The 19092-nt window shown below is 39.8% G+C and overlaps 1 protein-coding gene across 1 annotated transcript; it reads left to right on the top strand.

Annotated features, from left to right (window-relative positions):
• Positions 1-5689: 5689 nt before the first annotated feature.
• Positions 5690-17152, top strand: mex3a (mex-3 RNA binding family member A). Its single transcript, XM_084709038.1, has 2 exons — positions 5690-7871; positions 11044-17152. Exons 1-2 carry the CDS (start codon positions 7454-7456, stop codon positions 12180-12182), a joined length of 1557 nt encoding a protein of 518 aa, XP_084565164.1. The 5' UTR covers positions 5690-7453; the 3' UTR covers positions 12183-17152.
• Positions 17153-19092: the final 1940 nt, after the last annotated feature.

Raw genomic sequence — 19092 nt, 5'->3', positions numbered from 1 at the left:
GCACCATTTCTCTCCCCTTTCCTCAGCTCTTTATCTTCTGACAGTTGCTTTGCGGAGTTTCCAGTAGCTTGCACATTGGTGTATCAGTGAAAGCTTCCACATTAAGTGCAATGCAGTAACAACAAGAAGCTAAGTAAAAGTATGCCTTGATTCACACTTTTACTGAACGGCCGTGATTAGGAGAGAGTCAGTATAGAGTTAAGATGTCAATGTCGGGGAAATAATTCCCAAAGAAACAAAATCGTATCTGAAGAACAACAGTCTGAGTCAGTATAGGGACAATTCCACAAAAAACTGTAAATCCGGTACCATGGAAGGACACAGCCACTCCCGTGGGTCATCCTCAAAAATCTCAGGCAGCATGAAGATGGATCTGCATGTATTTATCGCCTCGGGGTGGAGTTAATGAAGTCCAAAGTTGGTTAAAGACAGTTGTGTGTGTGTGTGTGTGTGTGTGTGTGTGTAAGGGGGGGGGGGGGGCGTGGTTGCACACATTTGGGCATTGTTGCCCTAAAGCCCAGTGGAAAAAGTTATGGGAGTACTCTGGCAAGGACCAAGAAGTGGAAAGGAACGTTCAATCTGTGGCTTTTTCTCTTTATGATTCATACGTCCCAGTACTAAAAGCTCTCTTGTTGTAGCTTTCCTCTCTCCCTCAGTCTCCCTTCCTCTCTGTTTCCATAAACCTTTGCTAACAAAAAACACGTTTTACCCTAGCAACTAAAATATACAGTATATGTGCAACAAACTATTGTCCAAGTATTCCAAACTAACCATTTATCGCTACCTCCGCATGCCTTAACCATTACTCGAGACAGAGACATGTACAAGAAAGAACCCCTGGGGAGGGTTATTGAAATGTCCCACATGACAGGTGCATGCCTGCTTGTGAAGCAACAAACAAGACAGATCTCAGGTTAGTCGGGCAGATTATTTACTGCCTTGACACTACTGTAACATTCCACAAAGGCATCAAAAAAAGTCGAGCGGACTACATGCCCTATTTTTAGTGCTGACAGTCAAAGTGTCAGGTAAGAATTTAGTATCCAACACTTCATGTAAGACATTATTGGAAGGAACAGCACACACAGGCTATTATTTATCATTCAATTTAATTTCCTCATCTCCTTCCTTCAACACTGGAGATCGACAATGAAAGATTTTGATTAACTTTGTAAGAGATGCAAATCTGAGTAAGACTTAAGTCCTTTCTCCTATCACTGTTACTGGGTTCTGGGTGTGTATAGACTTGAACCTTCTCCTGAGACTATTTAAGGACTTTGTCACACACGTCACAGAATAAATTCAGGAAATACATCAAACATTGTTCAAACATCTTCTAGGATATAACAAGACCCTTGTTCCGGCTTTTGTAATGTTTCATGAATGTTAACAAAAAACACCAGCTCACAACTGGCCGTAAGTGTTAAATTCTTATCAAATATCTGTAACTGCATACTCAATGTTCCTGGTTTCTTTGCATCGTCTTCTCTCTATTTCATAATTACATTTCATGATCTATATCCTAGGTGTTTCCAACTTGACTAAAGTACAGACACAAACAGAAATTGACAGACAGTTGAACAGGTTTTTTCAGAGAGGTATTTGCTTCGGTCTCACACCTCATACCATTGTGAGTAAATGGGTGCTCAGTAACAGGTATTCCAGCACAGGAAATGCAAATGAACCATATCAAGCTTTAGAACAGAATCACAACCATTCCTCCCTATCTTCAACACGGGGTAAAAACATCAAATACCAATTTACCAATAGCACTAATACAAGTAATGCTGTAACTATAACAACAATGTAGCTGCAACATTAAGCTTCATTTGATATCTACACTACTCATCTTAAATAGTTTAGGATTAATTATTCAGGATGTGTAACAAAAGTAGGCTCTTTATGGTCTAATATTTCCTGATCTTTACTTACAGAACAGTACGGCTGTAGTGATGAGAGCAGTGTGTCAGTATATACAAACTTTGTTTAGTGTACATTCTCCCTTTGGGTGGGTCCAAACTATTTAGAACCACAAGGGATAAAAGATCAGGGATTTCCTCCTTAAGACAATTAGGGACACTGTGAGATTACTAATTATCAGAGGAAAAAAGCCAAATGTTTTACTAGTACTAAACACTGTATATTTGTGTATTTTGAAAGGTCGATAAGGCTTCATTTGTACGGTAAAATATCAATAAATATATACAATTTTACTCAAATCCTTCTACATTCTAAAAAGCTCAGCTACAAATTAATTTCATGTCACTCTTGGCGCCACTGCGATGTTTGAGGACGGCTATAGGCTCCTTCAAAGCCCTTCTCTGCTCCTTCAGTAAATGACAAGCTGAAACAAAGGTAGAGGCCTATACGCCACCCCCTGGCCAATAATGGCGTAGATCTTCAAATATATATTTTAAAGGATGTAAGCGAAATCATTATAGTTTGAAAAGATCAGAGTAAATAAAGTATCCCTAGTGAATGCACAAAATACCTAACCTTCTTAAACTGTTATTGACAATGAAATAAACAAATCATGACAGTGCCAGAATCTTAACTGTTTGTTTGCTTATCGTCAAACTTACCGGAATTGGCTTCAATTTTAGAAATCGCAAGTGAACAACAGTTAGAGCTATCAACTCTCACGCATACCTCATCCACATTTCGTAATGTTTTTTGTTTATGACTTGCGAAATGACCTATCGTTTTTGTTAGTTGCAACCACCTGAAATTAACATGCCTGATTACACTGTGGCGGACGCCACCTGTCGATCATAATATAAAATGCTTGGCTGCTTATAGTCTACCTTTTTTTTACGACAGTAGATGGGCGTAATTTGTCATGAAAAGGTAAGGTCGTACCGCCAACTGGGTTACACGATTATTTATTGGTGAACAAACAACCACTACAGTCAGATTCCACATTACACATAATCAGATGTAGGTCATTTTTCTGTCCAAAACAAGCAAGCAAGCACCACCACGCATTATTTTCAGTCATCAAAAAGGATATTATTTATCCTACATTAACTTCGTTGATGACAAGTGTCATTGCTTTTCATAAACATCTGACTTTCACAGTAAAGTTGTAAGTGGGAGATCTAAGAAAATGGCGTTGTGCAGAATTGGATTGTCAATTGTCAGTGTGGTATCCTGAATATTCGTCAAATGTGATGCCCATAAAATATTTTATAATAGATTTGACAGAATGAGCTAATACAATACTAGCATATTGTAGCCATAATACATTAGACATTTTTGGGAGGTATAATTTAGCCAAATATGACAACACCTTAAAATTAATCAGAGATGATCAATCTTATTCTGAAGCTTTTTCAACAGTAGGTGTGAGATCATTGTAGACTGGGGAAACATGAGGTGAGGATAACCTTACTCATCACTAGGTGTGTCCCTACTCACTAAGCATCAACGTAAAAGGTGGATCACAGTGGGATAGAGAGAGAGAGAGAGAGAGAGAGAGAGAGAGAGATGACCTAATACCCGAGAAAAGCGATGAAGTCATAACCACCTGACTCATATTCCCAGTTGAGATCAGATCCCCCAATCACAATACTCCTGTGTGTGTGAGTGTCTGTGTGTGTGAATGAGAGTGAGAAAAAAGAGAAAGGACAGAGGGTAAGAGGAAGTGTGTCTGCTAACGGAGTTGTATGTCGTTTTTTTCCTTGACAATGGAGAAGAATGTTAAATCAAGATGTGGACATATTTGTGACAATTCTCAGCCACACACTCATTCACATAATACGCCAAAATTAAGTAATGCATTAAATATCCATTACTGCTTTAACTCAATGAGGAATGTTATGTGTCTGTATTTGTAGATTGCTTTTCTTTCAGAAACTCATAGCATCCCATTGACAATTTGTTGAGTTAAACAAGCGTTGACACAAAGCAAACCTAATACACAAAGTAATACAAAACTAGTTTACTGGTCAAATTTCCCTTGTGAAATATGTTGATAATTGTCATTGCTGTGCGAGTCAAATGATCTGATTATAGGTTATCTGAAATAATCTGCAATTACTGATCCTCTTACTGAAGGATTGTGTTGTCCTCTTGCCTATACTACTGCAACCTACATCATTAGAGTAAGGTATTAGTGTAGGATTTAACATCATAAGCATGACATCATACACATGAATTCTTACATCATCCACAAATCCAGGTTGATGGTGACACCAGAATCTGGCACTCAGCCAGCATGTGCTCATATCTGCCTTCACGTGACAGAAAGGCCCCCAAAATGTCATGAAAAGGACATCTGGCCATGCACGTCAAAGGGATGCTCATTCAGGGTCGTTTTTTTTTTTTTTTTTTTACAGGCTATTACTTGCTTTTTCTTAGACAGACGACAGACAGTCCTTTTTTCTGAGTCAGATACTGTCTATATAGGTGCATGTGGTGTTTGCATGGCTTGCTGGACAAAGAGATGGGTCTTGTCTAAGTGGCACAGTAAACCAAAGCATGTCACCAGAGATCCAGCCACCCATTCAGAGGGTGCAGGAGGCAGACGGAACGAGCAGTCAAGCAACCAGATGGTGAAGATCACTGAGTTTTTTCTGATGTGCAAGTAACATGACCTCAGCACTCTACATTTTACAAGTGTCCTGAAGTGTGTCTCTTTCTCTGTCACACAACCCTCCCCCCACCTTTCCACACACACCACCCTTCTATCTCTCTGGAATACACACAGAGCTTAGCTTTTTTTTTGGGGGGGGGGGGGGGGGTAAAAGCTAGCGTACAGTATGGCATCACAATCAGTGAGTCAGATGGACTGGAAGCAGGGGCGTAGCCAGAATAATCTTATTGGGTAGGCCTAGAAAAATATGAATATGCATCTTTTCAGTTTTTGTAACTTATTTACTTTGCGATTTTCACAAATGTTTGAATTCTTTGGAGATATTTTCATTGTTGGGTAGGCCTTGAACAAATTAGGTAGGCCTGTGCCTATCCAGGTCTACCCGTGGCTACGCCTCTGACTGGGAGTGAAACTTGTACCAAAGTAGATTCAAAGGTTATAAAGGTTATGTTCAGGAGAGAGAAATAAGTGACTAATACGGTATCATCACAAACAAGCCTACAACAACCCAACTCACCCAGACAGACTAGGGTGTGTGGGAGAAACACAATCCCTGATCCATCTTCTTTATTGATTGGGGCCTTGGGCTCCAAGCATACACCCCATTAATGGAAGCAGATGACCTCTTGGACACACTGCCTCTGTGTGTCAATGAGAAGCTGGCCCCTCTCCAGCATCTCCCCCGGAGCCCCACAGTCTCCCCAGTCCCCAGGCCTGTCCGCTGAGTAGCGAGGAACGGATAGACTCCAGCCCGCCCCGCCCCACCCCCAACTGGGAGCAGATCCCCCCCCCACCCCCATAAACACACACAACCCCGCCCCCCACAATAACCATTAGATTGTTGTTGATGCCTTTATGTTTGGATGAAACAACAACTTTTTCAATCATTGTCTCCTTGTGGCCACCATAAATTTGCCCTTTGAGGGATTTAAGGGCATACAACACACCAACTATAACCATGTACCAAGCACCTGTACCAAAAGGACAATACAGCACCTATGATAGTGTACATCCCCATGGTTTCTCAAATGCAATTCTGTTAACTGACACACATACTTTATCTGTTTATTGTTGCTATTATGAGTACAACCCAATTATTCTGCCTGATATGGACACATGTACAACTAATCAGAATTTGCTCAGCAACGCTCAAGTCCTCTAATCTGGCAATGCCTAAACAGCAAGCTCAAACATATCTTTTGAAAACATATGCAAAATAGGTTACTTACAAATGATCTGAGGAAAATAATAACAAAGATGAAACTGTATCCAGTGTTTAAGTCCACCAATAGATGATATAACAACATATTAATTCATTTGAAGAATTATCGATCATGTCTGAAATAAATATAAAGTAAGAAAGGATGTGGCATCTGGAAACATGTAGAAGTGGCTGTTACAAACAGTTACTGCTTAAATGAGGTGTTTCATCTATGAGTACAAGCAGGGTGATATTCACATGCTTGACAGACCAATGCGCCTCATGCCACCCACATAGGTTACAGTAGGGATAGAACTACTGTACTGTTGTGGCATAAAAATTTGTCTAGATTCTGACACACAAAAATAATGGTATCATAATTATTATCGCGATTATTAATAAATGTGAATTTTCTTTTGTATTGAGAACTTTTGTTTTGTTTACGATGCTTTATTATTATTATTATTATCCTACATATTTGGTGTATAGTCGTTATATTTGCATTGTCATTATTATCATCGTTAATGTTTTCATTATTATTATTTTTACCATGCACATGTCTTTGTGTTATTATACAACCATGCCGCCAGGCGTGGCTTCTCTCGAGGACATTTTGGCAAGTCTGTTGTACAGAACGCATGGCGCGGTTCTTTGTTCGCGGTTAGGAGCAGCAGCCTTGCTCACGGGAAATAAAATGTGAGGGATTTTATGAAGATCCCCGCTGCATAGTGTCTGCAACGCCTGTCTGACAACTCCCTTTCTCTTCTCCTCTTATAGACCCCCTCCTACATAACAACCCCTGCGCAACGACGCTCGAGACAACAACGCGATGACCTGCCGCAACCCACGGCAAGAGGGGTGGGCGGACCCCCAAAATATGTCGCTATTAACTCCTTCGTCCTCAGATGAGAGAATTAACCCAAATGTGCACTTACTAGTATTTGCGCAGAGACTACCCCATATATATATGGGGTAATATATATATATATATTATAAAACTACGATTCTATTCCAGAGTCTATTTGTTTTTACTTTTCTTTAAATAATCCTTCCATTGGATATTTGAAGTTGGCAAGTGGCCAGCACTGATAACCAAATTCACTTTGCTAACAAGGTCTGATTTTGAGTTTTGAAAATGTGCTCCTGCTGTCTGTAAAAATCGATTGATGATTATTGTCTTCCCAGAATGGTAAATAGCCTATTTAAGAATGCTGCGGTCTTTTGAAAAACAGAATGAGTCGTATTGATCAAAACGCATGGGGGATAGAGACAAAGGAAAAGGTGGAGGAAATGTTTCCCTTCTTTCCAAAGGTGAAAGAAATCGCGGGGGTAAGATTCTGAGATGCCACAGGCTTGGGAATGTGAGATGGAATGGTAAACGGGAAGGCAGTTCGTTCAGCCAAGGAGGGGACTGCAAGACCAGACGGGGTGGAGCGATATAGTCTCTCCGTGCAGACGGCCTTGTGTCCCGTTTGCCTTGAGCTGGGAGAGGACTGTATTGAAAGTATAGGCTAGCGGACAGGAGAGAGGGGGCTGGTCTATGGGAGGGACTAGCGCAAAGGGGGAATTGGAAGGAGGAGGAGGGGGCGGGGAGGCGGCACGGGTGCTGTTTCTCCAGTCTCTTTCCCCAGTCTTTGTCTCACACTCTTTTGTTAGCCATGCCTAGCCTGCTGGTTCTAGCAGGGATCATGGAGAAAAATGGGGGTTACGGCGGGGATCTAGCCGGCTCCGGATTCGGAAGCGAAGGTCTCCTTGTGCCACCCGACGAGGAAGAAGACGACTCCCGTGCCCTCAGGGTCGCGTTGGGCCAGTTGTCTCTGTTGGGGCTCGGGGAAGGCGAGGACGGCAGCGGGGCTCCTACAACGGGAGTACAGGACAGGAGTAACAATAACAATAACCATCATAACCACACTAATAACGTTGGAGGGGGAGACTCGGTACTTTTGCAAGGAAAAAGCAAGTTATGTGCCCTGTATGAAGGCTCTTCAGCTGAGACGAAGGGACGAGGCTGCAACATAACAGAATGCGTCCCCGTGCCCAGTTCTGAACATGTGGCCGAAATAGTCGGGAGACAAGGTAAAGACTACGACCAAAATGTTTCAGTCAGAAGTTATGAATTTGATACTAAATTTGTCTCACTGTGGCTACCATGTTGTTTTTGTAATGTCCTATAACTGTTACCTGGTGTTATTGTCAAAGAAAAGGGAGTGGTGTTCTTTTTTGTTGTATTCCACCGAGACACCATGCAGACTCCCTCACTGGCCTTTGTAACAAATGTTAAGTTTCCATACTGTAACCAGAACTCTAACAATGTTGCCATCGGGTTCTCTCTTATTGTCTATTAAGCAAATTTTGAACATGGGGGAGACACAAAGCCTGAGAGTAACCGTTACCTCATGGGCGCATTATTATACATCCACGCCATCAATGTCAGCTCACAGACGCACACTTCAGGCAGGGATAGCACTTGCTTCCTTTGTCGTCTGAAACGCGCGAGACAGTTCAAAAACGCAACGTGCTAGTCTACGAGTAGGGGAATGTTGTTCTCCCCGAAATGTTTTAAAATAATCTATTGCAAAATGTGTATAGCATAGACATAATGTAAAAAAAAAAGCATTTTCTATTTTCTTTCCTTGCATGCCGTATTTAGTCATTTTTATTGCGAACTGACCCAGTTAATTGGACAATGCCAATATGGCCTAAATTATTCTAATTTAATTCTCAAATTCAAAAGTTGTATCAAAAATTTCGGTCAGTTGTTGCTGTGTAATTTGAGTGACTTTTGTAGACCTGGACTTGAATGACAGCAGTTATCAAACAAAGGTGTGAAAGTGGTGGGGTAGGGGGGTATGGGGTACCTTATTAGGCAGTGTTACCAGTTGCCATTCGGGATGATCCAAGGAATTGAGGCGTGACTCAGCGAGAAGTTGGACCAACATACCCAGTTCTTTGTTGGTTTTTCTTTTGTTCTTTGTTTCAAGGTGTAAGTGCTTCTCCTCAGCCATGCACTTTAATACTCTTACAGTTATGATCAACTAATCAATTTTCTTCACACAGTCAATTTAAGTGACCATTCCACAACGGGGAAAATACCTTTACAGCTTCTCAAAAGAACATTAGCATACTCTGTATCTGAATAGTGGTTGGACTGCACCCATTGTTGACAGGCTGTTGTGATGAGTCTGAAAAGAAGAGGGGGCAATGAGCAGGGATGGATAGAAGCACAGGCAAGGAATTGTAGTCACAACAAGGGCTCCCCCTGAACCCCATTGCACTTCTACTACATTACATTGTTGTCCAAGTTGTGAAAGGTGAATTATGTGGATGGGCAGGAGACCTTACTGCTGCCCATCCACCCCCTCCAGTCAACAGTAAACCTTTTTTATTGTTTGTGGGAAATCACAGATGAACATGGCCCCACTGTCTCAAGTTGGTCAAAAGCAATCAACCCCCCAGATGTGGCAATGTGGCTTTTGTTATGCCACTAAGTGCCCCTCCCCTCCCCGTGTGGCTCATGTTTGTCACTCGGAATGTAAGCTTTGAATTGTAATAGGGTAACTGAAAGCAGCCGCAGGGTGGACTCAGTGAGCACAAGTGCAGCAAAGGGCTTTTGCCATGACTGTTAATAAATGCTGATTTGGATGGATTTGAGATGAGCCTCTTCTGATTCAGGACCTTGTTAGTTAGCTCATGTTGAACACCTCCCATTCACAGGGTTGACTACTGCCTACCTGGTAAATCGGGCTAATGGAGCATCCCATTGTGGAGTGGCAAAATGATCGTTTTCTCCTCTATCAAAGTCATTGGAATTGATTACGGATGTAGTGCTTGTGTCCGGAGATACAACGTTACTACTCCAGTGTATGTCCTGTTTTACAGTTCAAGACATGCACCACTGCATGCTCTTCAAACGATAGACTTGGCATAACATTGAGGAATAATCTAGAAGTGTTTTAGATTTTTTATATAGTGGCAGTAGATGTGAATTTCTTTGAACAATTGTCCTCAACCACTTGTCTCACTTAATTAATAATCAAGACTTTCATCTCTATTTTTATGATATTAGTTAACGTTGAAAGAATGTGCGATAAATTATTGTATGCAATGCTCTTAAATACCCTGAAATGTTATATTAATATCTTTGCAGCAAATAATCAAATCTAGCTTTACAGGGGATACCTTACATTTGAACAGATTCTTCTTTAGAGCGTTCTGTCCCCTGGTCAGTGCTATCCATGTTTGTGAAGTTGGTAGTAAGTGTGGCTTTTTAGGAGCATTAGGAAGTCACATGATATTCAGTTAAAGGCTAGCTGTCTGGTGTTTTATCCATTACTCCATACTGCTCTCATATTTTATTTTTCTGATGTAATGATGCTTTGTGACCGGTTGTAGTATAGCGGTGACGTTAAGTGAGATCATCATATTGAATTAATGGTTGGTGATTGTTAAGAGGTAAGATATAGAGCTTGTCGATGTGGTAAAGGCAGGATCTGCTTTCTAACAAAGGTGTTTGTTTTGTGAGGTAATAATAACATGAAATTCTGAATTAAAAGGCTCCACACACCAGATCTGTTGATGACATAAGCTCTTTAGTGGAGCATGTTGTATGTTTTATCTATTGGGTGTAATGGACACACAACATGCCTGGATCCTTACCTACTGGATAGTTCTCTACAAAATGACTCACTTATGTTGTCTTCTATGATTTATACTATATGCCGACCTCAGTGTTTCTGCTTAAGGAAATTTGACATGAAATATAATTATCCTGCACTCTTTCCCACAATGCTCTCTTCTAGAAGAACTGACTTATATAGTATGCCTTTACACCATCATCAATAGGCACTAACGGATGTAAACAGTAATCGTATATTTACAAATCAGTGCTGGATGTTGGACTTGTAAATCCTAAAAGTGTTAATTTATAGTTGATATATGTATAAACTAAGCTATAAAAAGAATTCAATCTTGCGCCAAACAATTATCTCTCGGATGACCATTGGAAACTAGTCCAAAACTAGATTTATTTATGAAAATATTGTTTGTTCTTTGACTTATTTGTAAACTAATGCATTGGTGTAGATTGCACTCTTGCTCTGTATTTGTTGCCATTAAAACAATTTTAACAGATACATACGTATGTGTTACGTATGTATGTGTGAGTATTCCTCTTACTTGGTATGCTGAAATATAACAAAATATATATTTTTATTCGACTTCATTAAAACTAACGCCGCTGTGTTTTCAGGTTGCAAGATCAAAGCTTTGCGGGCCAAAACCAATACCTACATCAAAACTCCTGTTAGGGGTGAGGAGCCTGTGTTCCTGATCACAGGCCGGAAGGAGGACGTGGCCCTGGCACGGCGTGAGATCATATCTGCTGCCGAGCACTTCTCCATGCTACGGGCATCCCGCAACAAGCTGGGTGTATCCTTCAGTGGCTCGCCGCCCACACCTCTCCCAGGGCAGACTACCATTCAAGTAAGAGTACCATATCGAGTTGTGGGTCTGGTTGTAGGACCAAAAGGTTCCACCATCAAACGCATCCAGCAGCAGACATGCACCTACATCGTGACCCCTAGCCGAGACCGTGACCCCGTCTTTGAGATCACAGGGTCACCGGGCAACGCTGAAAGGGCCCGCGAGGAGATCGAGGCGCACATCGCCTTCCGAACGGGAGGCCTGCACGACCACAACAACGAGAACGACTGCCTAGGGCCGGACGGCAGCAGTGGGCCAGCAGGCTCCGGGGGTCTGGAGAGCCGCTTGCAGCAGGTGTGGGGGCTGCAGGGGGGCCAGCGCAAGCCGCTCACCAGCAGCTACCGCCAGAACTTCTCAGACGCCATGGTCGGAGGGGGAGGGGAAGTAGGGGGAATCTACAGTAAGGGCAACTTCTCCAGCTCTGGAGAGAAGCCATGCTCTTACTTTGGTTCGGAGGGCACCCAGAGCTGGGGTGATCCTGACTACCCCAAACAGGTGGCTTTCTATGCCCAGCAGCGGTCCAAGAGCTTCGGCGGTCTTCCCCTTCCCCTGACCAGACTCTCCCCTGGCCTGCCCGAGCCCTGCGGTGGAGGAAGCACAGCCAACTCTTCAGTTACCAGCATTGCCGCTGTGGCCGGCTCGCCCCATGCCCAGGCCCGGCGTGCCCACAGCGAGCCCACCTCGGCCAGTGTTGGCTTCCCTGGGCGCCTCCCTGTGCCGGACTCTCCACCGGCCACCATGCGGGACTGCATGACCTGCTTTGAAAGTAAAGTAACGGCTGCCCTGGTGCCCTGTGGCCACAACCTCTTCTGCATGGAGTGTGCCATCCGCATTTGTGAGCTCAACCACCCGGAGTGCCCTGTTTGCCACACCTTGGTTACGCAGGCCATCCGAATATTCTCTTAAGGAGAAAACATCAGTTTTTATCATTCGTTTTGTCACAGTGTTCAATAATTATTTACTGTTATTAATATGATTATTATTATTATTATTATTCTATGTACTTTTTTCTCAAAAAATCTAAAAACAACAAGCAGATATTTTAGAAGGCACTGCTTGCTTTACTAAAAACTATAAGAAATATTTTTAATTTTTTCTTTTATATATATATATGCATATATATTTTATAAAAGTTTTGTTTATAAGAGAAGTATAGTACCTAGCATTTTCCAGTTTTGTTTTTTACTGCTGCAGTTAATTTTTCATTCTTTTCATGTATGAATTACAGTGGTCAGACGTAAATAGTAATGTGAACATTTTATTCAAAAATTTATTTTACCATTAAGTGGTTCTGCTAGGTTCAAATTTGCTTCCTAGTACTCAATATGTGCCAGAAGGATCTGGGATGTCAAAACAGAAGAAGGAAAAAGATTAAATCCTTCATCGCACCTTACATATGTCTTAGATTCAGATGATTGTAAGTAATCTACAAAAAAATTGGTTGCTAAAGAAAAGGCTATTTCACCCTATTCTTTTCATCGAAAATATGGCATGAAACTAATTGAACAAACTGTTGTTACTTTATTGAACAAAAGCCTTTATTGGTTACAATACTGCATCTTTGACAACCATATTCCTACTGACTGTCACCTCCAATATGTTAATAATACATGGCGACAGTTAGGATGTGATTTATTTTTCATTGCATTTATATTTTGAAGTTCATATCTAGAGTTTGATGCAAAGTTTCTGTAACTTTGCTCTGTGTGACACTTGGGCAAGCATGTGATTTCTAGTTAGTGTAAAGCACAGATTTAATTTTTGATGCCAAAAGTTATGGAAATCATCCAGTTGGATAGTACAGGAGATCTTTCTTCCTGAGAAACCACGTTACCCACACTAATTAAGTTGGATATTGTCACCGAAGGATACATAATGCAACATTTGACTGGCATTTATTTTGTATTCAGGGTAAACAAGACAAAATTAGGTATTAATATGTGGACAGAAGCTGAAGAAAACCTTTGGTATAGTATGAAAAGGATCAATCAATAGCGTACCCCTAATACAAAAGTATGGTGTCTTTGAACTCAGAACGGGCTGTTACACTCACAATTAATTACCAGAGGAGCAGGTGTTTAATACTGCACTGGCGATGTGACTTGAAGTTGAACATCATTTTGGGACCCTTCTCTTTCTGTCTTTCCATGGGAGTGGCCTTTTCCCCTCCTCTGCTTACGGTTCAATCGCGAGCTGTTGAGGGTGGTAATGACCGCAGCCGACCCACAATGCATTGCCTCCCAGAGTGGGCCGTATTGTCTGGACCCAGCAGTGGTGTAGGCCCCAGAGTGCTCGGACACGGCCTGGAGCGACACATTCATAATTAGGCAAATGGGCTGGTCCAGGTGCGGACCGTGTGGGGATCCTGGTGCAGTGTGTGGGGGTGCAGGGACAGGCTGCTGACCGCCCCACCCCACTGCTTCAAGCAAAGAAGGGGCTAGTTTGGGTGCAGCTGAGCAAAGGGGACCCCTCCTTATTGGATCCCTCCCTCCGCCCTGCCCACCCTCCCTCTTTCCTTTCCATCTCTGCTTCTCTAAGCTACCCCTACTGGGTAGAGGGGCCTCCTTTGTCCTACCACAAAAAAAAAAGCTGCATCTTAAAGAGACCAACTGAACAGGTTGCCAGCTTACTGGAGCAAGTGGACTTTAGACCAAGAAAATATCATCAGCCATATCAATAAATATAGTAATTGCCCTTGTCAAAAATGAGTCTTTTACCACAAAAAATTAAAATGCCTGTTCCAAGTAAATGAAACAGTCTGATTAACATTATCCAAGCACCAAATCAAATAAGTCTAAGGGAAAACCTGTTTGTGTGACAGAGTGCTCGGGAAGATCAAAGTTTCCAAAGACCCTTGCTCTTCTTCAACCCCCTCCCCCACCCCCTTTCTCGCTCTACCCTACTGTATGGGACATCCTGCAGCTGCCCCCTCACGTCTGACATGGGGCACAGCCAATGAGGGGCCAGCTCCAGGCCTTCAGAATGAAATCAGATGATCGTAATTGACAGGAAAGCAGAGGAAACGCCCAATTTAGCCACCACTCATGCTGAATCAAATTACACACCCTCTGTCTCTGCCTTAGCCCCAACTCTGGGATTTTAGAGGGTGGTGGGGGGGATTAAAGCTGTTGAGGGATAAGAGAGGGCTTTTTGGAGGCAGGGGAGGAGGGCCATTTCGACAAAAAGAGAAGTCGCATTGCGGTCATTTATTAGATTTTTGAAAAACTGCTTCTAAACATGCTAGTGGTAACAAAACACATGTTGAAGGTGTGGCCGGTCTGCCTTGAAGTCAATGCACCAGATTGATCCATTGCTTTTTCTGGATACTTTTGCTAAGCTTCTGTTCATCTAAATAGTTACAGTAAATGATTGCTTCTAATGCAAGATGGCAAGAGAACCCCTCCAAACCCTTAACAGATTGGTCTGTGGACTGTGATGAAATAGCACTGTACTCCCAAGAAAAGTACCTACATTGTATTACGTTATGTTTAGTGATGAATCAAAGTTCACTATTTATGAATAGGAACATTGCACAGCATTTTGGCCTAAACTTTTCATGACAATTTTAAGGCAGAGTAATGCTATTCTTTGAATACATGTTTTTGTTTTGTGTTGAGACTTATATAAATAATGCCTACACTTTCGCTAAAAATGTAGCAACAAAGGCCTTTAATAGTATTGCCCCTTGAAAACAAACATTAGACAAAGTTTTTGTTCAGAGAAAGAATGTGAATAAACCAGTTCAGTGTGAGTGACTAGGATTAAAATGTTATGACAAATTAGGAGTTGTAACACTTTACTTATTATAAAGTAAAGCACCTTAATACAAAAAAAAAAACAATACCAAACCGACCACTGATGGTTAATTTTTGTCCATAGAGTTTGACAGACATGCACATAAGGTTTCCCTATTATGACATTATTGATTATTGCTATTCCTAGTAGTGGTGATTTATGGGAGATGTCTCATCCATAAAGTCAATTCTGACAATGTGTTTGAGTTTGCACTGGTTACAGTAAAATACGGCTTTGAGTGTCTCCCTGCGTTGGAGGCTGGTAGAAGAATGAAGAATGAAGCATTGTACTTTATGAGATAGGATTCTGAGCATCTATGTATATACGTATATCAATACATCCAGTTTAATACCTACTGTAAGTGGGGTCTTTTTTTACAAGGTTATGTCCTTTTGACTATCTTATGGTATAGAATTCGAAAAAAGAAAAAAAAAAGATTTTAGGAGCAAGGATTTATATAAATCTTCATCATCCTTTAAAGATGTATATTAGCTTGAGCCATACATAAGATTGTAAGTAAATTAATTAACTTAAGTATTTCATCAAGTCAAAATTCAAAAAGGAAATGACCTACACAATAATATATACTGTAATTATACAGTTGTGTCTTGCATATGTGAATCTATCTATATATGAATCTCTCCCCTTAATTATGCAGGGACTGATGGTCTGAGTTCTAAATTGTTCAGATTCTTTTATTAATCAGGTTTTATGTTTATTAGGAAAATAAATAATACTACTAAAAAGCAATAATACTTCTATAGTACTGAAACCATTTTCACAAAATACAATAAAGTAATTTCAAACTATTTTAAGCCATCCAGAACAAGACCTTGATTCACTAGAATATTAGCCAATTTCTGTCTCATATCTCTTAAAATGTTAATGTTTGTAAAGGATAAGAAAATAACTTCTTGCTTTCAGTCATTTCTTACAGCTTTTCTCCCTTTCAACTTAACATATGTCTTGAATTAAATAATCAGTAAACAGGCTGTGCAAAAACAAACTTCAGTTCTCGGAAGCAAAATTTGTTTGAATACAATATTTATTATTTAGAAGAAACCCAGTGCACTGTGTAAGTAAGCATTTCAATCTTAACGTACAGTGCTTTTCAAAAGCATAATATGAACTCTTGAGGCATTTCCTTTTTGAAAAAAAGGCAGTTGGTAACCCCTGTTGTGACGGTTTGTGAGGTAAAGACATGGTTGAACTGCGTCCATAGGTGGACTGTATCCAACAAAGTTTTTCTTACTGTAATGATTTTGGTGCTCATGAACAATGCACATTATTTCCATTTTTAAAAGTAGCATTTATCTAATATTATTACTTTGTATGTACTTAAGTTTAGGGAGAAACATCTATACTTAACATAAGCATATCATGAAAATATATTTTAGTGTTTACGTTGTTGATAAATGTATAGTGGCTGACTTGATGGCACAACCCAATCATTTTGAAGTACTCATCATAAACATGTAAGCAACTTAAAGAGAAAGTTCTAAGTTCCAAAATAGCCAAAGAACAGACTTATAGGTTCATAACTATTCTTACGCTTAAAATAGAACATGTAAACATACTCAAGTGAATATGTTTAGTTGAGCATAGTCTAGTCCAACAAAATAATATTCAGATTTACTTAAATCATAGTAGGTCAAAAAGTCTCACGAGCTTCAGTCAATCAATAGCTGTGATATAGGCATATCATATTTGTTCTTAATAATATTTATTTTACAGTATTAGAGGCATCAGTAGCAAATGAATCAATCACTATCCAAAAAACAACAATCATTGCATTTAAACCTATTGAGGTGTAATTATCAATCTCAGTTGGTTTTATTGCCAAGAAAGAATAAACGTGTCCACCATGGAACTTTTATAATCCCAGTACTTAATGTGAAAAATCTTAACTGTCTAAGGAAATGTATGTTCCTTTAATACAAGCAGCCAAGGTAACAGATGTTTGATAGTCCAACGTTTAATTTCCATTCATGTACTTGCCTGATTTCAAAGATGCCACTGTAAACAGTATCTAATATGTGTGATAAGTTGCCAGTGTGTAATAAAAGCCCTATCCTTGTTAAGTTTAATGAACGTAAAACCATTGGTTTCATATATTGTTAACATTATAGTTTCTGGAGGAAATGTGTTCACCGTGTTGAGTTTCAGTGCATGGTATTAGTGTAGAACAGTACATAAGATGTCAAAAGTAATATTCCTTTGATAAGAATATTGCATCAACATTGAACAAGGTGTATAAAAAGCTTTAAATACTGAACATTGATTACAACTACCTTGTTGTGTAACAGATTGATTCAAAATCATGGCTTGTGATGCATATTTTCACCAACTCCACCAACATAGTATACTCTTTCATTCAGTAAGTAAACAAAGAAATAGTATGACTCTTAAGGTGATACCTACTTAAAAACGAAGTTCTTAAAGTATTCACATAGTTATGCGAAATATTTTTTAAGCCTATTATATTAACTATAGAACCCTGTATCACCTTCCTTCTATAAAAACAAACTATAAAAATCCTTATGCATTCATGTAAAACAAAAGCAAAAAAACTGTTGTGCCCCTTTTTAAGCGGTGATAGGAAATCCTGACTTAAATCAATGCACTTCTTCCAACCTATCAAATTCACAAGATGAGTGAGTAATGCATTTGAATGTATATGATGACCACTAAACTAATGCACTCCTTTTGCCTATTGTGTTTCATCAGTTTCAAAGTGAGCTTTAAGTTTTAGTTTGTTTTGGCAAGAGCTTGGCAAGAGAGTTTCACAACTATATTTAAGTTCTTCCACATTTATAGAAAGTAACTTAAAACGAATAAAAAAAATCGTATTACAGTTTCTTGAAAATCTATTTTGCTAACATGGGTTATTATTTCATAGAGAAAGGAGGAAAAGTCAGTATCTGGATGTTATTTATGAAAATTGTAAAATGAAACAACATATTTATGAGTAACCTCAATACATTTTGTTTTGTTTTTTAATTAAAAGTACAAGAACTTAATATATTTGTAAACACAAGTCAGTTTCTACTAAGAATAAAAAAAATTAAGAAGTTAAGAAGTTTTATTTATAAAAGGTATGGAAAAAATCACCACCATATATTTCAGTGTAAATGAAATTAAAGGTGATGCAAATTCCCCATAATTTATATTTTAACTTCAGATATGCACAATTTCAAACAGCAGTGCATTTACCAGCAGGATTATGACAAAGTAATATAATATTTTTCAGATTGGAGGTATTTTACTCATAGCGTCAATTTTGTGCCTCAACTTCTGTTTTGAGTTGGCACTGTCATGTGCTAATAGCTAACCATTGCCCTTAGACTAAACCCATTTAACTGACTGAACCCATTACACATTTCCTCTTAACTCGCTTCCATCAATCTCAAGATTTTTTCTGCTATTACTGCATTTGTTATGATTGCTACATGAAGAATGAATGGGCAGTTATTTTCCTTAACAGAGGGCAACAAGTAACACATTCATAGCATAGAGTCACATGTAAACAACTTGGGAGCCTTTGTGATGAGTAGGTACAGACACATTACATCGAAGAGAGAAGAATCAAAGCCTTAATGAATGAATGGAATAAGACTTCAACAGTTGGGCACATAGGCATACTGCATAGTTGATCTATGGTTAATGGTCACGTACACACACACCAGCACACTCCGACACATTCATATCCGTAATAGTTTGCATGTATTGTGTATGGTCACATACAGTAGATTGGCTGAGCAGCACAGATCTTTTGTGTTATGGATTTAACATAAGAGTTCATGGACTGTTTTCCCCATGTAGATTTTCATAGTTGAAGCCCCTTTGCAATCAGAAATGACGATAGTGATTTGAGTTAAAGCAAAGAGAACATTTCAGTCCCCGGACATTCCCTTATTTGTATTTTTTGGGCATGTCAGGTTCTTCAAGATGAGGAAGACCTGGTTGTCCATTACACTAATTGATAACGCTAACTACAATTCTCAAAGCAACAATTAAAAAA

Source organism: Hypomesus nipponensis, chromosome 2 (assembly GCF_054491055.1).
Source record: "Hypomesus nipponensis isolate SF chromosome 2, ASM5449105v1, whole genome shotgun sequence".
NCBI lineage: Eukaryota > Metazoa > Chordata > Actinopteri > Osmeriformes > Osmeridae > Hypomesus > Hypomesus nipponensis.
The sequence above is the reverse complement of the archived record's forward strand: the minus strand, read 5'-3'. Positions and strand labels throughout refer to the sequence as shown.